Source organism: Agelaius tricolor, unplaced genomic scaffold (assembly GCF_023055355.1).
Source record: "Agelaius tricolor isolate 1412-34295 unplaced genomic scaffold, bAgeTri1.0.p SCAF_2, whole genome shotgun sequence".
NCBI lineage: Eukaryota > Metazoa > Chordata > Aves > Passeriformes > Icteridae > Agelaius > Agelaius tricolor.
In genome coordinates this window covers 54855410-54875522 of record NW_027269262.1, presented here as the reverse complement: position 1 = coordinate 54875522, position 20113 = coordinate 54855410, and the positions used below count along the sequence as shown (strand labels likewise).

General features: G+C 35.7%; 1 protein-coding gene across 4 annotated transcripts in view; it reads right to left on the bottom strand.

The window, feature by feature from the left end:
- The window catches only part of SNTG1 (syntrophin gamma 1), a 319739-nt gene that overhangs the window by 105713 nt on the left and 193913 nt on the right, over window positions 1-20113 (bottom strand). For all 4 annotated transcript variants that reach the window (XM_071419263.1, XM_071419276.1, XM_071419285.1 and 1 more), the window contains 2 exons: window positions 3663-3765; window positions 2171-2253 (listed from right to left, as the gene is read on the bottom strand). In XM_071419263.1, the coding sequence (XP_071275364.1) occupies window positions 2171-2253; window positions 3663-3765 (186 nt within the window). The remainder of the gene's footprint in view (window positions 1-2170; window positions 2254-3662; window positions 3766-20113) is intronic.

Here is a 20113-nt window from a genome sequence, read left to right as displayed (position 1 = left end):
AGAAGAGATCAGTGTCTGCCTCTCTTCTTCCCTTCACAAGGAAGTTGTAACTGCAATGAGGTCTCCCCTCAGCCTCCTCTTCTTGAGGCTGAACAGACCAAGCGACCTCTTCTCATACAGCTTCTCCTCCAGATCCTTCACCATCTTCCTTGACCTCCTTTGGAGCTCTCTAACAGCTTTGTATCTGTTTTATACTATGGCACCCCACACTGCTCCCAGCACTCGAGGTGCAGCAGTCCCAGAGCAGAGCAGAGCAGGACAATCCCCTCCTTTGCCGGCCTGGCAATGCTGTGCCTGATGCAACCCAGGACAGGGCTGGCCCTCCTGGCCGCCAGGGCACTGCTGGCTCATATTCACTTTGCCATCGACCAGGACCCCAGGTCCCTTTCTGTGACACTGCTTAGCAGCTTCTCATTCCCCAGCCTATCTGTACATCCAGAGGCTCTCCTCCCAGGGACAGAATCCAGCTCTTGCCCTTGTTAAAATTCATAAGGTTGGTGGCTGCTCAGCCCTTAGATTTGTCAAGGTCTCTCTGTAAAGCGTCTCTGCTTTTGAGGGAATCAAAAGTTCCTCCGCGAACTTATTTAGTATCCCTTTGAGTCCTGAACCCAAGTCACTGATCAAAATGTTGATGAGCACTGGGCATAAGATACAGCAGAACCCCACTAGTGACCAGTCACCTAAATTTACTCTATTTACTATAACTCTTCATGTCCAACCATGAGCCAGGTTCTCACTGATCATGTTTATCCAGCTGTCATAATTCCCTCTAGAAAATATTCTGAGAAAAATGAAGAGCTGTGGCATAAGAGTTGTACACGACTCAGGAATTCATACAGAGGTTTGCTTTTATGAAGAACTCTGTTCCCTTGACAAGGGGACATGTCAGAACCACATCTTGGTCTTCACTTGAAGATTTAATTTAGGGTGAATTATATGCTCGTGATACCAGATTATATTATTTAAACTGAAACAAAAACACTTGGTTTCAGTAAATTATTGTCAGTTCAACAGAAACTACAGCTCATCTAGATCAGTTTTGACATCTGCAAAAAAAGAATTCACAAATGAAAGCATGATTTTTATCATAAAAGCAAAATTAGAATTGTAGCATCTAGTTGAATAAATCAGTTTAGGATCTACTGCCATAGCCTTTTTACATACAGACATACATACCTATATAGATTCCTTAGACAAGTCTGATTTTGTTGTTGCTGCACCAGTTACATGTATTTTTATTGTTATTTGATATCAATTTTATTGATGTTATCTATTTATAAATTCCACTTCCTAAAACATTCAGAATTCTCAAGGGTTTTCCAGATTGTAATTCTGTTTAAATCTGTGGTATTGGTATTTAAATCTGTGGGCTGCTATTTAAAACATTTAATAGAAAATATGAAAGTACAATGAAACAAGATGGAAACAAAATGGCAGATCAGTATGGCTTATGTTTCAGGTTTTTAAATTATGATCTATATTGGTTTATTTTTCTATTTTCATGTATTACAAAGCCAAATACTGAACAAAAAACCCTTAGATCTATATAAAATAAAGGAAATTTTGCATTTTGTGGCTAAGAAAAATTTTTAAAGGCCCTTGTTGCACTTCAAAGGTGTCTTTTACTAAATATCTGATCAGACATCTGTAGCATTTTATCCCAGAGACACTCTGCTCCACAATGTTATCCCACTTCAGGTAAGATTTCAAGTAAACATTACCAGAAGTAGAACACTCTCACCTTAAAAACAGGCAAAAAAATGTACCTAATCATCTTTTGAAAAAAGCTTTAGAAAATGCATGTAATATAAGTAATGGAAAACATTCTCAAAAACTTTTCTCCCTTTTTTATAAATAAATATATTTTCATTTGAAGAATTTTAATTCCTATGCAGAGAAAAACATGTAGAAGGAAAAACTTTTGCAAAATCCCTACTGCCCAAGTAAACTGTAATCTCATGCATCATGGCACAATCTCAGCTGTAATAATTTGCCACATTTAATTCCCAGCCATAATTTCTGGCTACTCTTTTTTCCCTCTACAGAACTGCCTGTCTCCAGAGTTAGCTAGAGCTCCTCCCTGTTAATGTCCTTTATTAGTACTTCCACTTAGCTATTATACTATAACTACTCTTCTGTGTAATTCCATCAAGGAGATTCAAGTTCTTACCGTGTTGTTGGGGTGGTAGTTGAGATGCAAACCACTGTCACATAGGGGAGAGGATGTGCCACTGCTTTGGTCACTGGGGGCACCTAATACAAATACAAATTCACAAAAAAATTCTTTGTTAATCTATAATTAAAATTTGTATATGTACGAATGCATTCTCCCCAAACCTAAAAAACTTCTATCATATATAACACTCATTTACTTTCTCCATTCAGCCAGTATCTCTTTTCTGGCTTGAGTGGATTGCCTTTGTAAGCTAAATGGAGGCTCAAGAAAACCTTTCCCAATGCTTTGATTAAAAAAAGTTAATGTCTGCTTGGTAAGAAAAAAATCCCACAATGTTTCTTTCAAATTTGACAATAAAAGGGAAGTGTATACCTTCTCTGTCAGCTTTTACCAGAAGGAATTTGTCAGATAACCCTTTTGTTACTCTCAGTGGAGTTTACAGTTCTAAATGTTCTTGTAATGTTTTAGGAAATTACAGTGCTGCTCCTCAAAAGTGACATGATAGGACCCATGCAAATGCACATTCCTGTGCATCACTCAGGCCACTCTGTGATACCACAGCCTTTCATAAAAGGAAGAAGGTACTAGGATACATTTTTATTTAAGAATACAGTGTTCCGATTTTTCTTCTTGTTTCATATAAATTTAATACATAGGCAAAATAAAAAGACAATGTTCCATCAAATGTTTGTATAAAATGCTATTTCATTATTTAGATTATTTAATTCCTACTAACTTAAAATTAAAGGCTGTAAGTACCCAAATCAAATATTTATTGTTTTGTTGCTTTAAACTTGAGCAATTTAATTTACTCTCTTAGAGAGCAAAAAGCAGAAGGAAAGCAGAGGTGGCAAAAGGCACAGGCTGATATATAAATATGGTTAGATATGCTGCAATTGTCTATAATTATGCATCCACACTTACAATTTAATATAATTAAAGGAAGACAGCTGTCTCCATATGACCCTCATGGGGCTAGTTCACTAAAACTCAGTTTGGACTAAAACAAAATACTTATCATTCCAGAGTAATTTATTCTTAGGCAGACAGACATCTCCACCAAAGCCTCTGAATTTTAAACAGCAAAGTCCTCCAAATATATACACACAATCTCATTTTCACATTTACAAGAATAAACTCCCTGGGACTAAAATACTAGCTGATGCTGCCCAAAAAATTGATTTTAAATACTCTGCACCAGGACGGGAGCTATTGCAAACTAATGTAATTCTACTGTTTTACCTGCAACTTTACTGACTCACACCAGCCAAATGCCTGGTTATCTGTTTTTTCTACCATAGATAGCATTTTTTCTCTTGAAGTCAGTGTTAACACAAGCCCTGGCAATAGGATCAACTCATATTTAGACACCAATGCTGATTGTAACAGCTGCTGTCAATCACCCTCAATGCACAGAAGTTTCAGAAGCTGCAAGTGTTCATGGGTACTGAATTGAGGGTTCTTTGGTCATGTAATAAAGGCTTACATGCACAATCTTCATTCAGTGGCAGTTTGAGAAAAGCAGGTGCTCTTTTCAGAAAGGACACAGTTAGGGTCACTTCTTCCCCCGCATTGCGAAGGACCTGTACCTGGAAAAGAAATAAAGGCAGACACCTTGAAATAAACACATTGTCAGAATGCATTAGCAAATGTAAGCAACACCACACAGCTTTCCCATTCCAGAATGTAACTGCTTAGCAGTTTATTGCAATTACATTTGTTTGAGAAGAAGGCAAGAGGTGAAGCTTGCTATGCACTTGTCTATTGTGTTCCTAGCCACACATACAGTTAATGGGGTGAGAGGGGCATTACCCTTCTGTATTAGTACTGGCTTTGACCTGTGCAGACTTTCTCCTTGAAAATATTCTGCTATGTAACTTCTTCTTTCAGGTCTGGAATCATCCCCCCTAGCATGTATTTATTTTAAAAAAGAAATACATACTTTTCTCTTTGCATATATATTTTCTCTTGTCTTATAAATCCTCAACCAAAACAACAGCAGTAGTTTCCACAGCTGTACCATAATCCTATAAGCAAGTCTTTCCAACACTCAGAGTTAAATTTAGCTGACATGCTCCAGTATGGATGAGAGACCTAATCTTCATCACAGACACAGAGGAAAAGAACCTATTTTAAGCCTTAAATCTTAGATAAGCACAAGCTTAGGTTTTGCCAAAGGGCAGCTTGCATTTTGGACACAGAATGTGCAAAGAACCTATCCAGTTGGGAATACTTTTAGCCTTCCTGTACTCTCCCCATAGTTACCCTTTCGGCTTCTGTTCATCTTTAGCTTTTGTGGGAGACAGCTGTAGACACCCCAAACACACAGCAGAATTAGGACTCCAGGCACCTCCCAAGAGTAGCAGTAAGGACACAAAAGCAACTAAGCCAAATGTTGCATTAAATGGCTGAGGAGGAACATCTGAATTGGTTTATGAGAGCCAAGAACAACCAGGTCTGTTTCAGAGAACAACCATTTCCTGTTCTGGCTCTATAACTTCAAAATTCTTCAAGGGTGATTTAATTTGGGTGTACAATGACAGAATGTCATGTCTCTCTGAGTGACTGTGTTCATACTGTGAAGAGCCAGATCACAGGCAGCTGAGAGCTGCTGTGAGAGAGCTGCTACACAGTGAGACATTAGACAATCATTTTAAACTAGAACATATCTCCTCCTTTTCTCCTGTGTAGCTGGAGAACACATAGGCAACTCTTCTATCATGCTGCTGCTTGTGAGAAAGCCTTGTAAATAATTCATGAAGCACTGTTATTCTTTGATTATGCTTGTCAATAACCTACTCAACAGAGTTATTTACATGCATGTGTATAACTATACATTGGGATGCTTTCACATGCAATCACTGCATTATGGTGTAAACTTAAAGTAATTCTTCAGGAAAAAATGTCAACTTTGCCTTCAAACACAATATTGCCTACTCCAGGGTGGTTGCCACAGAGGACTGAAATATGATGACAGAATATTTGATTCAGTAACTGAAATTTTAGGGTCTTTATTGTTTAAAATAGCACAGTGGTAGCCAATGCACATTTTGCAGTTTAGTATGGATTTACAAGTATGGGTGCAAATAAACACAGAAACACCACAACAGATTTAATAACTTATACTGCATCCAAAAACTTCATCTGTAACACAGGATCATGGAATCACTTTGGCTGAAACATGAGTCTCTTTGATGAGCTGTTCCCGGTTCTGATGCATTTTCTATCTTAAAATTTGTAAGAAGCAATTATTTCTTAGACAGATGACTTGTAATGTGCAGAAAAGTAGACGAAGACTCTGAAGTCCTGAATTCAATGGGAGATACCATCCTATATCCTCAGCCTCCACAGAAAATTCATTCTTTTCCTCCCTTATGTAGCAGTGACACAGTTCAGAATAGTCAGAACCAAAGCAGAAACTTACAGGTATGTACTCTGTATTGGTTTGACAGATGTGGACAGACAAAGTGCAGGAAAATACAGCTACTCTCTCTACTGTTAAAAAAAGGTATTCCTTTTTTACTCAGGAACAGAGAATAAAAAAGTGAAGAAGTTACAGCATTACTAACTTTAATTTATAAAGTCACCTTTTAAGATAAGAGTAAGTGGATATCATCTGTGAAAGAAGCTGAGACAATAACAGCCCTAAATCGTTCTTCCAAGAGTCTACATGATTTCACTTGATAATATATTGCTTTGCAAAGCCTGTAAGAGGCCATAAGTAGCCTACTGTGACTTTTTTCTCTTACCTCTCTCTCCCTCAAACCTCTTTATCTCATAGGATGAAAACTTTAAGCTGGAACACAGTTGAAATCAGCAATACTTATTCAGTGAAATGTATTTTGGAGTGTATGAAGCATATAATCCAGAAAGTGACTAGATTTTGACATGCAGAATAAAGACTAAAGAGAGATAAAAGAGAAAACTACTAGGTAATGATTACAACAAAGAGCAGATGAGTTATCGATTCCATTTTGCTTACTTTCTAGTCATTAACAATACCATTCTGGGAAATAAGGTTAGGTGAAGAAAATGAGCATTTTAATTACTTTATTGTCTTTTTCTAGCTTTCAGTTGAAAGTTTTACTGTTATTTTACATTCTTTGTCTTTAATTTACATATGAAATGAAAAATCAAATTACTAAAGATAATGACAAATAACAGTCTGTATCAGTACTGAATTTAAATTAGGGCCTTGTTCCTACTGTGTATAAATGGTCAACAAAAAATTCAATATTACAGAAACATAGCTATATAAGTAAAGAGATTTTCAATTCACTACTGCTAATAAAGAAGCCATGTCTAAATTTGCATAAAATAAAAATATTTAAAACATTTTGTCATCCTGGTTGATGGCAAGTGGAATATGAGTCACCAGTGCCCTGGCAGCCAGGAGAGCTAACCATGTCTCCTGGGCAAAACATCTCCAGCTGGGCAAGGGAGGGGATTGTCCTGCTCTGCTTTGCTCTGCACTGGGGCAGCCTCACCTTGAGTGCTGGGGGCAGCGTAGGGAACCACAATATAAAAAAGACATCAAGCTATTAGAGAGTGTCTAAATGAGAGCCATGAGGATGGTGAAGGGTCTGAAGGTGAAACCATACGAGGTCACTTTTGCTATGTTCAGCCTGAAAGTGAGGAGACTGAGGGGAGAACTCACTATGGCCTTCAACACAAAATTCCCAGTGCTAAATACAGGGAATATTTGTATGACAAAAATTTAACTCAGCCGTAATCCTAACATTTCCAATTTCCCAAGAGGTTATATATTCCTATTGTAGGCCATGGAGAAACTCCCTTCAGAAGAGATCTGGCAATTTCTAAAACAATGTGTCCTAAATTGCAGAAAATGCATGACCAGACACCATTAAAAAGAATTGCTTATTGTTTGGATCATTGAAAGGCAATGATCTATTTTATTTTCACAGGCTATATAGACTATTCAAGATAATCTATTCAAGACTAGTCAAGATAGATTTTTTTGTTAATATTTTGGAGATATTCTGTGAAGCCTTAGATTTTAGGCATATGAATTTACCTATGTCAAGTTTTAATTTTTCTAGTTGAAAATGAATAATAGTAACACTTAATATGTTGATATAGAAGTTGTATGGATTATATTATAAAAATATATTTAGTACTGCTGTTACTACTTTATTTAGCTTTATGTTTTTATTTCATCTAGTGAATAATACCAACTATTCATTTGTTGGTACACAGCATCTAACGAAATCACCCCTGTAACAGGAAAAAGCCATGACAAAGAAAAATCTTAGCATCTCCTCATCAACATTATGGCTATATATATTGAATTCCTGCTGCTGTTTTCAAAACCATATAATATATTTTTAATTCAAAATGAGTACATGTGGAAAGACCTATACAAACAGAAGCATTAAATATTGTCAATAAACTTTGTTATGCAAAGTATAACCTTACTACCAGCAGGACCAAGAATTAATTTACTTCTACAACAAATAGCCCTATATAAAGTTAGGATGTTCACGAATGAAATGAGATAGGTAAAAAACCCAGTTGTGCATGTCTGAGCCAGTAGCTGTGTGAATTAGTGACAAGAGAGTCAGAGTTTCTGGAGCAACAGTGACTATATTTTTATGCAATAACTGTAATGACTGTAAGGGAGCTATTTGAAAAAGTAAATTTTATGGTGATGTGTGATATTGCTGAAGAAAATATCTACATAGCAACAACACTAATCCAAATTTTTAATAATGTCTACAATGATACTGCCTTTTAATTTTATAAACCCTTTCAAATTCCCAGTTCAAGAAAACATTTGAGCATATGCTGAAGTCTCTCTCAATATATTCAGGAAAGCAATGAAGGATGAAGTCTCTTCTGTAAGTATTCTTTCCTGAATAAGACTGCAAATCCCCTCTCAAATTACCAGCGAAATTTACCCACCAATAAAGTGGTAAGGATTTAAAACAGAACACTTATTTAGATCCCAAGATCTATATTCTATTGAATTGAAGCAAATTTCACTCTTCAGTTTTTAAAGAAAAATTCAACTTATTGGCTAATACCTTGAACTATACAGATTGGGAAAACAGAAAAAAAAGAAAAGGTAGAAGACACCTTTCTATCCACTTTACAGTTACACAATGCCCAAGCATCAGGTCCATCAGCAGATAACAAAACACACATTTTAACACAATCACACAGAGGTCAAAACCTACAAGGCTTCCTGCACACAACTGTCTTGGTTTGTGTTTATTTAAAAAATCTACTGCTTTATTTAGTATAAGTGCCATGTAATTAATACAGAATCATTAGGAACACATCAGTGCATAGTGAGTTTTTAATTCCTATGACTTAATATTTATCACGGTATTTGCCAATAATTGAAGTTAATCAAGAAATATATTATCAAGAGATATCAAAGCTTCTTCCCTTCAGAAAATTTCTCTTTCCAATATACAGAGCGAACTGCGTATGGTGTATATGGCTGTATATAGAACACAATTTTATGACAGAAGTTCCTATTCAGACTGCACAACTAAAAGTATACTTCAGACTATAGTTTGACACTATCACAATTGCACATTTTAAATTTTCTGCTTTCTGGCTCCAAAAACCATGTTAGATATTTAAATGCAAACCCAAAGGGCACTAGAATTTGGGGCCATCTCAAACAAGGGACAGGAACTGGAGGGCTGAGTGGTGCACTTCCCAAAAACACAGGAAGACCTTCTATTCTGAGCTCTCTTCTGCTTGTATCCTGCTGCTAGCACTGTTTTGAAAAAGTGCAGGGGGATGCAGTAACACAGGAATTTACAGCAAAGACACCCTCCAGTGCCCACCACTAAAGAGTTATTCTGAGAAGTGCAGATAGAGGTTTATGGACCTGCAAGATGAAAAAGCAATGGAATTGAAGCAGCACTTGCTTCGTGAATGTTCCAGCTACCACGGCACTACAGAAAAGATCATTTCAGAGTAATACCCACAGAGATTCAGAGTTTGATGCTCTTTGACAAGTCCCGTCAGACTGGCCACTTAGAAGAAAAGTTACTCTTGATCCCAGGTGACAGCACATGTTTTAGCTAGACCATTAGGTGGTTTCTCAGATGTACAGCATCATACCAGTCATCTTATAGATATATTCAGGCTTCCTTCATTGATCCTTGCTCTACCTATTTTCACAGGCTCATGGGCTTTAGTCACAGAAGTACCAGAACATGCAACCTTGACACTGTTGTAAAAAGCACTAGTAGAAAACTAAGTGATCCTCCTTTAAAAATAGATTTCATCATCTTTCAAGACTACATGCCAAGTAGGCTGCTTATATTAGCTAACACCGAGAGACCTGTACAGAATTTCCTTCACAGGAATGACTAAAATAATCAGATGCAAGCAATATGAATAAGTGTAATGAGGAAGCAGGAGAAAGAGATTAATTTAATAAAAAAATATTGAAAACATAATTAACCTACAAAATAAAAAATATCCACCAGGCAATAGAAGACCAAATATAGATCCCACAGAGGACATAGACTCCTGACAGTTCTTTCTTCAATGCACAAAAAGAATATGATTTCAAACTTTTAAACTTAAAGCTTGCAGAATGGAGCACTTCCAAGTTTGTCTAAAAGATCTGACTGCAGCTTTCTGGAACTCTTTAACTTTTCTTATGTTCCACAATCAACACGAAAATGTCTATTGGTCTTTCAGTCAGAATAGTAGTATGCTGCAATTAATTATTGCTTAGCTGCATGTTTATGTTTTGAAAGGTAATACAGCAGTGCCTTAGCAAAAGGTATCAATGCAAACAAAAAAAAAGTCTGCAGAATTTTCCTGTTTTTCTTCCCTTAATCTTAGTATCAATAATATCACTCAAAAATACTGCCATTAAGTGCCTAATTTGCATTCTTAAGTCATACACTCTAATTTTGAATTCTGTTTCTCTAAAAGCTGCACATACTGGTCATCATAGTTCATAGTAAATAATTAGAAGGCCATTACTCCAATACACAAACTATGAAATGCAAGGAATTAAAAAATGCTATGTCTTCCAAAACTGAGAACACACCCTGGAGGCCATGACTCATAGGTCATATGGGACATCAAGGGTCCTTGAACTGAAACATTTTATACCATACTCCATACTCTGAAATACAAAAATTAACAATTCCTTAAATAGATGCCAACTATAATACACTATTTATCATGATCTGCCAGTACATTGAATCATCTCAACTGGTGGTTGATTCTAATGCAAATGTTCATTTCAATATCAAACAAAAGGTCCTGTTAATGATTCTCAACCTATGGACTACTACTTGTGTGGGACTGTGGTCCATTGAAGAAATACACAAAGATGCATTTAATAGCCATTCAGCTCTACATGATAGGCAGTTATTCAGGACAAGAAAATACCTACGCAAACACCAAAAAAAACCTCAAAGAACTAGAAGACTTCAAGCCAAACTCTTTCCAAGCTTTATGAGCTTTTTTGGTGTATCTATTAGTAGTGAGTACATGCCAGAGTTCAGAACTGCCTATCTTTGTTTTCACATTATCTACTCCATGAATGGCTCTACTTCTCCAGGATTATTCAACTATAGTAAATGAACTTTGTAGTTACACAGTTTTACAAAGTTCTCCACTTTAAACACTCACAGATGTTCCACTTTTTAAATGTCATTATGTATTCGGCTGCTGGGCACTTTCTCTCTGTCAAGGCTAATTCATGAACACATATTTTCAAATTAGATATGTAATGGCTTCCAAAGCAACTGGCCAAGAGGAACAAGATAAATCTCTTAAAAACACTGAAAATGACAGGAATACCAATGGAATTTTTCTCAGTGTGCTTGAAATTAAACAGCATGTAATTTACAATTTTTTTTTAATATGAAATAGGAAACTTGAATACTTTTGGATAATAAAAAACTTTCAGGTAGTTAAAGCCTGTATCAGGAATAGTGGCCAGCAGCAGCAGGGAGGTCATCCTTCCCCTGTACTTGGCACTGGTGAGGCCACACCTTGAGTGCTGTGTCCACTTCTGGGCCCCTCAGTTCAGGAAGGACGTTGAGAGGCTTGAGCACATCCAGAGGAGGGCAACAAGGCTGGTGAGGAGCTGGGAACACAAGTCCTGTGAGGAATGACTGAGGGAGCTGGGGGTGTTTAACCTGGAGAAAAGGAGATTCAGAGGTGACCTTGTCACTCTCTACAACTCCCTGAAGGGTGGCTGTAGTCAGGTGGGGGTCGGTCTCTTTCTCCAGACAGCAACCAACAGAACCAGAGGACACAGTCTTAAGCTGGGCCAAGGGACATATAGGTTGGATATTAGGAAAAAGGTTTTTTTACAGAAAGGGTGATAAAGCACTGGAATGGTATGCCCAGGGAGGTGGTAGAGTCACCATCCCTGGATGTGTTTAAAAAAGACTGGATGTCCCACTCAGTGCCATGGTTTAGTTGAGGTGTTAAGGCTGGGTTGGACTCGATGATCTTGAAGGTCTCTTCCCACCTGGTGATTCTGTGTGGTTCTAACTGTGTATTACAACTCTATGAGACTTATAAAATCCCCACTTGTATTTAGGCAACCTACTCAATTCCACCATTAGTCAAATGTTATAAATCCATAAGCCTAATTCAGATTCCAACTCATTTGATTTACCTGTATATTTCATCTTCACATACAACACACTTTCATTAAACTGTATATATGGCAGTAAACTTCTCATCAGCAGAGCTCAGAAATTTAAACAGGAGCCAGATTTTGTTTGGGATCAATTTAATCAACATTGTCAAAACCAGATGTTTACCAAAGCTTTTTTGGGAGAAATGTGTGAACCCCTTAAGCAAACAACACTCCTAAAAAAATGGGAGAAGCCTTTACACCTGTGTTGCAACAGCACCGATTGACTTCTGCACAGCTTTCCACAGGCTTGCACAGCATTGTGTGTGCAGTGGTGTGTACAGCCAGATGAATGATAGGCTTTCCCATCAACCTACAGAGGATTTGTAATTTAAGATACAAGATTTTTGGACTTCATAATAATTGGAAAGCAACCATGATGGTAGTCTATGCTGACAATGTTGTTTGGGGCTTTTTCTCCTTCCAATTAGTTATGGAGAATATTCAGAAAAATCTATCAACATCTGTAGCACCTATAACACATTTTAAGTAGGCTCCAGAGGCTTTGCACATTTACCTTCAAAGATGCATGACATAAAAATTCAAATATTTTTTCTTTTCTTTTAAGCAGGCCATATTTTAATACTTGGATAATATGTAGAAATTCTTCTGACTCATCATATCTGCACAAAACTCTTGTGGAATCAATCTTTATTACTCATACAAATAGTATCATTTTAGTGGATTTTAGTCCAATGTAATATAAAGTGTTGAGCATAAGCCAGAACTGTAATTTACAAATTATTTGTAGGCTACCAACCAGTCTTTGGTGGTGCTATTCTCTAATAAGGGTTTCAGATAGTAAGAGATCAATAAAATCATCTTTAAATGAAAGCAGAAAAATTTAATAAAACACATTCTCTTGGACTAAAAAAAAAAAATTATTTAAGGTAGGTATAATATACACCAACTAAATATCCCATCACAGATTTCCCCAACATCTATTTAAGCCAGCTTTTGATTACCATCCACCAACCTGCAAAAAATGATAGACTATATGGGAATAACACTTTCTGGTGATAAAAGCTGCCCCAAACAAAAACTTTGTGCTGTATACAGGCCAGAGCTTCAGTCATTAAATTACTAATTAATGAAATGTGAAAACCAGCACAACAGGTAATAATATCAGTATCTCCTATGTAGAATATTAAGATTTTGCTCATGGCCTGCAAGTGTTACAGCACACAATGCATGATAATGCAATGACTATTCTAGAAAAAAATAGAGTGTATAACACATGATCTATCCAACAGTGTAAGAGAAAACAACATAATCCAGCACATTATCATGAGCTGAATTGAAGAAAAACATTGTATTTTATCTCTCAAAACCAAAAGCCACATTTTAGCAATTTTCCAGGAAAACCTTAGAAGAATAACCTTGTACTTATGACTCTCCACTCCCAATACAAAAGTCACATAAAATACAAAATATAGAAAAAGGCTAAAGACATTACCCATGTTACAGAAAGAAGAAAAAAAATCAATATTTAAAGGATAAAGCACAATTTTCCATTTATGTGCATGATTCCTAGACTTACCAAGTCACAATTCAAATGATGATCACTAGAAACCCTCTTATGAATGGATATGTATTTTTCTTTTGCTGGAACATATTATACTAAAAAAAAAAAGTTTCATACAGAAGTTTTGCTTTTTCAACTTTTTAAAGTAAGGGTAAAAATCAAAACAAAGTAAAAAGGGGAAATGTTTTTTCCCAGTAAACTGTGACAGAAACTAGACAATAACTTGTAATTAGGGTCTTCAAATTTTTCAGGTAATGTGTACTCCTCAACAGGAAGAAATAATTCTAATCAAATTATTCATTTAAAGATGTTGGACTTCTTTCTTTTCATAGTTGATTGTAATGGACATTTTTTTCTTATTATAGTAATGATCTTGAATAGTTTGACCTTTTTAACCCTGATTATTAATGAAACAATGAAGCTGCTTAATAATCTATTAAATATATAAGAATCTCCTGCTCTTTTTAGTCAAATTGTTCTTACAACTCAAATTTACCAGGAAAAGTGCCCTCCTGGTTGAATTCTCCATGAAGTTTCTAAGACAGCTACTAAATACTAAACAAGTACAATTTTTTTATGTTAACAATTTTTGAAGGCCTCATTAGTAGTATTCAAAATGCATACACATTACCAGACTGTATAACATGCCAGCTATTGCTCCTGCTCCTAGTGGTTGAAGAGTGAAAAATATCCAGTTGACACAGTATTTTGAAGTACAGTCTTAAAATTTTAAGAAATTTTATGAACAGACATATGTCTATAATTGCTGAAAACAATATAAGTGTTGCATGGCTTGAACATTTTGCCTGACTATGCAGAGCTCCAGGTCTGGGGAAAAAAAAAAAAAAAAGATCATTCCCAGACCAAGAGTTTGTTCACACTAATCCCATTGCAAGGCTGGGGTCAAACACACAGCTGGTAGCAAATTTCACATTTACATATTCAATATAAAATTTGCTGCTGGCAAATATGACCTTAACATTTAGTGTTCATGAACAGTCACACCAATCAAGCACCAGAATATAAATGCTCATGAAAAATGAATAAAAAAGTGGTCCTAAAGAGTTTGAAATCAAATTCTAATTCTATATTTGAATAAATATTACTCTACAAACCTATTCCTATTTGTTCAGTTTTGAATGTTATCAACTTCAATATGACAAAAAAAAATAATTCCTGGACAAATTTGTATTTGAAGTAATGCTTTAGATCAATATAAGCAGTTAATTCTTCTAAGCTTCTTGGCTGCTCAGGATCTGATCTCTGAGAAAGTTATTTTAATACTTCAGGGAAGTGCCCAGTGGGAAAAGTTCTCAGCTGGGAAAACATATAAGAATTCTGTGATTCTGTAACATACTTTCACATGCCATTTAATGCAGTAGCAGTTTTTCTGCCCCAGATTAATTGCACTGCATCTGGTTGAAGTTGAGAAAATTACTTTGTTCTTCAAAAATATTTGTAAAAAAGAAATTCCCCAGCTTAATATGATATGTAAATTTACAATTGTAGGCAAATACGTACATATTCAGCTAAACTGGCATCCAATACAATTATAATTTGAAAATTTCAGAAATCATATTTCCTTACATTTTTTAAATCATTTTCATCAGTGTCTAAATTTTAAAGGCAAAACTGGATTTGGAGGTACTCATGCTGTATTTTAATTAACTGGAGAACATTTATAAATATTTTGGAAACAAAAAAGATTAGTATATAATTCCAAAGAAGTAAAAAAGATTTGTATTTCAGCACAATGACAAAAAAGTGCTGAATTACAGTTTTAATCAGTTTATAGCATGAGGTCTTTGTATCTTTCAAAACTAAGCATAAATCTAATATATTAATCAAAAGTGATTAGGCTACTTATCCGATTGCAACCCTTATTTTACCTTTTCTTATTTTCTTAATTAAGCAATAACACCACAGAAATCCATTCTTGCCAGCAGTTAGTTACCATTTGCGAGTATAAAATCTTATAAAAACAATAAATTATCGACTGTTATATAGAGTGATGTGTTTTCAGAAACAAAATTTGCAACATCAACAATAAAAGAAAACCAGAATCATTTGTATAATTCTATTACATTGCTCCTAGGTTATTATGCAAGAATATTAAAAATGAGTGCATGAACTACAGGTCTCACTTTTAGAAAGTTCAAGCCTCTCAAACCTTAATAATTCTAGTTTTACAATTTTCTTTGTGCTCTCATTTTCTATAAAAATTCAGAAAATAAGAAAAACACTGCTGATGCCACATAGCTCCATGATATTTAATGAACATAATATACAGATGCTTTGACTCAACAAAGGATGCCCACATTTAGATAGCACTTTCCTGTTCAAATATAAAGGTTCTGGAATTCTAAAAGCTGCAGTTGTAGAAGTAAAATCAAATATTTAAATGTCTTAAAGCCTTCAATTTCCAAAGCTCCCAGTGTTTTAATTGGGAAAAAAAAACAAAAACAAAAAAAAAAAAAAACACCCAAAACCAAAAACTTTGTTTCATAGATTTGTTGTTGCCATTGTTGGGTAGGTGATTCACTTTACCCTAAAACCTCACTTATTGGTTGATGGAAAGATGCTTTATTCTCTGTGAAAACTTGCCATCTTTCATGGTGATGGATATTTAAATAAAATATTTTATCTGTTAGCATTCATTATGGTAAACTTTAGCTCTCACCAACATTTCTCTGCAATCACTCATTCAGAAATCACACATGACCTGAAGTGCACAAGGGATTTTGAATATGTTTTGTATTTGATTTTCCATATAAACATATGGGAACAAACTGAACAAACAATATCAAAAAACCTCAAGAAATCTGAAAAATGGTGGAAATTTTGTGAAACATGCCTGTCTATCCATTTACTACATAAGTACTTCATACTCAGAATAGCATAAGAAGGGAATGCATTTCAGAAAATCTAGAAACCTCCTCATTACTTCCTACTGCAAGCCAATGCTTAAATATGGGAGTTTACTGATGTAGAACAATCCCTTGAAAATTCCTTTTAACAGGTCAGCACAATTAAAATCTTTTAAATGCTCTCAATCACTACTGGCTTGACAAGGGCAAGTGAAGTGGAATAGAGCTATGAATATTTCCTAGATCACATTTAAAGATATATGTCATTATCCTGGTAAAGCCAATTCAGCCTGAGGAGTGACTATTTCCCATTTTTCTCAGAAAAGGATTAACAGCACAGGGAGGTAACTCTTGCAGGTGTCTGCCCAAAAATCTAGAGAACGTGTAACTGTTGTAATTTTTTACTGAAGAGCTTCTTCCCTCAGTAACCAAACCTGCACGGAAGTTCTTCTTGTGACCTGTGAAACTCTTACTACTGCAAGCTGTTTTACTGGCCACAGTCTTTCAAAACAGCTAACAAGAAACAGGTAGTACCAAACTAAACTTGTATAGCAGCATCAGTACTATCAGGGCAAAAGAAAAAAAAACAAAAAACCAAAAACATCCAGAAATAGGCCCAGTGCTGACAAACAGATACCAAAACACCAGTACCATACTGTACCATACTAGTGGTTGAGAAGTATGGGGTGGGCCATCTGGAAACCTCCATGTATCTGGCTGGAACAGGCCAACACGGATACTATTGAAAAATTATATAGAGTCCATTCTCCTTTCCTCTTCCTCCTCCACCGATCAAACTGTCAAAAGACAAAGACCCAATGTAGAGAAAAAAAGACCTAAAAATATGTATAGGTGTTAGATAATCCCTGGATTAAAAGCTTTTTCCTGGCACCCACTTGATTTTACTATAGTGAGAACAATGAAATTTCTGAAGAGTTAAATGAGGTATTTTAACTGCTGGAAAGTTGTCAGAAGACTATGTGTGTGCACATTTGCACTTCTTTGAGCACACCTCCTGCTTGTCACTCCTCCTGGCTAATTAATGAGTACACCTGCTCTAGTCTTCCCACTGCTCTCTCAGGTCCACATCAAGCCATTAGAAATACAGAAGTTGCCTTTTGGAGGTGAACATTTGCTTTCAGTCTATATCACATGGTTGCTACCTGTTTAAAGAAAACATAACTGGTGCCAGTTGGACAGTATTTTCTAGTTATCATGAGTAAATGAAATCTTCTTAATAGTGACCAGAGAAGATAATTTCCATGCCCATAGGAGTTTTCATTTTTCCTACATTAAGTTGGAGCGTTTTGTGTCTGTTTAATTTTTCTACCTTTTGGAGGCTATGCCCAGAAAGAAAAACACTGGGTCCCAGAACTAAAGTGTAATTGAGGTTTAACTCCACAAGCAGGAGATGCTGTGCAGAATGAAATATTTCAAAAAGTCTTTTGGAGGGTAAAGTGCACTCATGTACAAATAAAGATGAAAATATTTCTATTTGCTTTCTAAGGAAGAAGAGAAACCTGAGCCTTTACAGTAAAAATATCAATGTAAACAAGGTCAGAAACAAAGCATATTTGATGGTACACACTTTAAATCCACTCCTCAACTGTTTCTTTTCTTTGCAGCTCAGGCTTTCAGAATTAATAGACCTGTATGACAAAGGAGGAACCAAGGACAGTTATTTGAAGGATGTTGTGCCGTAACTGGTGATTCAATCTTTCACTCTATCCCGCTAAACCCTAATGGATTTTTGCTTTGAGGACTGTAGCTATGTAATAAGGAAATAACAATATTAATCATGTAGGCTTGGTATTAGTCATGACGGAATATTCTACTCCCTTCTATTAAAACTCAGCAGTAATGATGAGTAGTTTCAAAAGATGAAATCTTAATAAAATGACTAATAGAACTACAGGTATCTTGAGAAAAAGAAATGGAAATATAAATTAGGAAGACTAGCAACATATTAACATATTTTACAAGTCTAACATTATAGTACTCGAATAAATTCAAGTTTTTACAGAGTTTGGCACAATTTAAAAAATTATTTAAACACTAATAAAACATAGCTATAACCAGATTAGGAAAGCAGATGAACACACATTAAGAATACTGCTCCAGGATATATCCAGATTCCAGGAATTTCCACCACAGAGCTGAAAACAGCTAAAACAGGCTATTTACAGCTGTTAGGTTCTTTTCCACTTGATGGGCACTTATTTCAAATCAGTGCTGAAATATTTGACAGATTATTGTTAGCTCAAATTTCATAAGCATTAGGATATTCAATAACAGGTATTTTCATTACTTATACCAGGATAGCTAAGGCGACATCAGTTTACTATTACTATTGTTACTGTTATTACTCAAGTCTTAGACAGAAATCAGCAGCTCTATGGAAAGAGTAAGTATTAGATTTCCAGGAAGTTTACATTTCACTTTTAAATTCAGAAGTTAAAAGCTGCACATTGATTGCAGTCTTAGAAGCACTGGCTGTGCAGCTTCCACATTTAGAGTCAGCATTCTGTCTAGAGGGGAAAGGATTAAATGGCTGTGCCATGAGTTATAAAGTACAGGATCTCTGCAACACCAGAAAGTGGTAATCTGTGTTTGGAGGTTACTGTTATCACTTCATGAAACTGCAAAATATTAATGCAGAGGTACTTTTCTATAACAGACTATGAAGTACTTAATAAAATCCAGAGAGCTAAATCCTATAATAGTCTAAGTCTCCGTTTCATAGTTAAGGAAACAAAGATAAGATAATAACATAATTTACCAAAAGACACATCTGTAAGGTCAAGATGGAGGGAGATTTCAGATCATTTGGTTTCCTGACTTAAAAATGCAATATGCTTATTCTTCTGCTTAAAAATATTTACAAGAAACATTGCCAAAGCTATTTAAATTGAGTTTTAAAAATGAGTTTTAATGAGACCATAATTTTAAGAGAAAGTCCAGAGTAAGAGTTTCATTAGCTGCAGATGATTGCAGTTAAGCAGCAACAATCCCTACATTGCCATTTTCACATAACATAAATACTCAAGGAGAGTCAGCACAGGTACAGCTCTCCTGTGAATGTTGAGAAAAGGGGGAAGCAAAAGATTCAAGGCAGTGCATGAGGACATCTCACATCAGGTCATTCTTCTGGAAAAAAATGGTGTCTTGTGCAAAATGCAAGCAATGCTTGAAATGAACCACAGTGCTACATATTAGCTTTACATAGTAGTTAGCTTTACATAAAATCCACCAAAGCCTGAATATCAATTCTGTCTTTATAGCTATCTCCAACTACATGAGCTTTTCCTGTTACTTTTCAAGGAAAGCCCAAATGCCACAATAACTGACACATGCAAGCTGTCATTTTTCATTAGAAGCATTCCCTGAATGTTCCCCAAATAGAAGAAATAAGAAATTACTTCATACCCATAATCATTTAATTTCTCCTGTTTCCTAAGAGAAAAAACCAGATGCTAAGATGCAAAGAGATATGTAACCGTAGTTATTGATACTATCTGAGATGTTTCATTCACAACATTAAGAACAGAGACAAAATTAAACATATCAGCCATATCAGCCTTCATTCAACTGCAATTCTACTTTGGCTCTAGATGATTTGGTGCACTACAACCCTGAGCAGCAGATCCAACACAAGGTAGTATCCAACTGAACTGACATACCCTCCTACTCGTAGCCATTTACAAGTGTCTCAAGGGCCACTCACTCTTTCCCAGAATCTTGTCTATTTTTATTGACACTAGTGGCTAGACCCAGAACCACCAAAAACATCCATACAACCATACTATGCTGGTGCTTGTCTATCCATCTTTATGTTTGGACAATAAATGGAGGTAAAAGCTAGAAATACATTTATTTCCAGCCTTAAA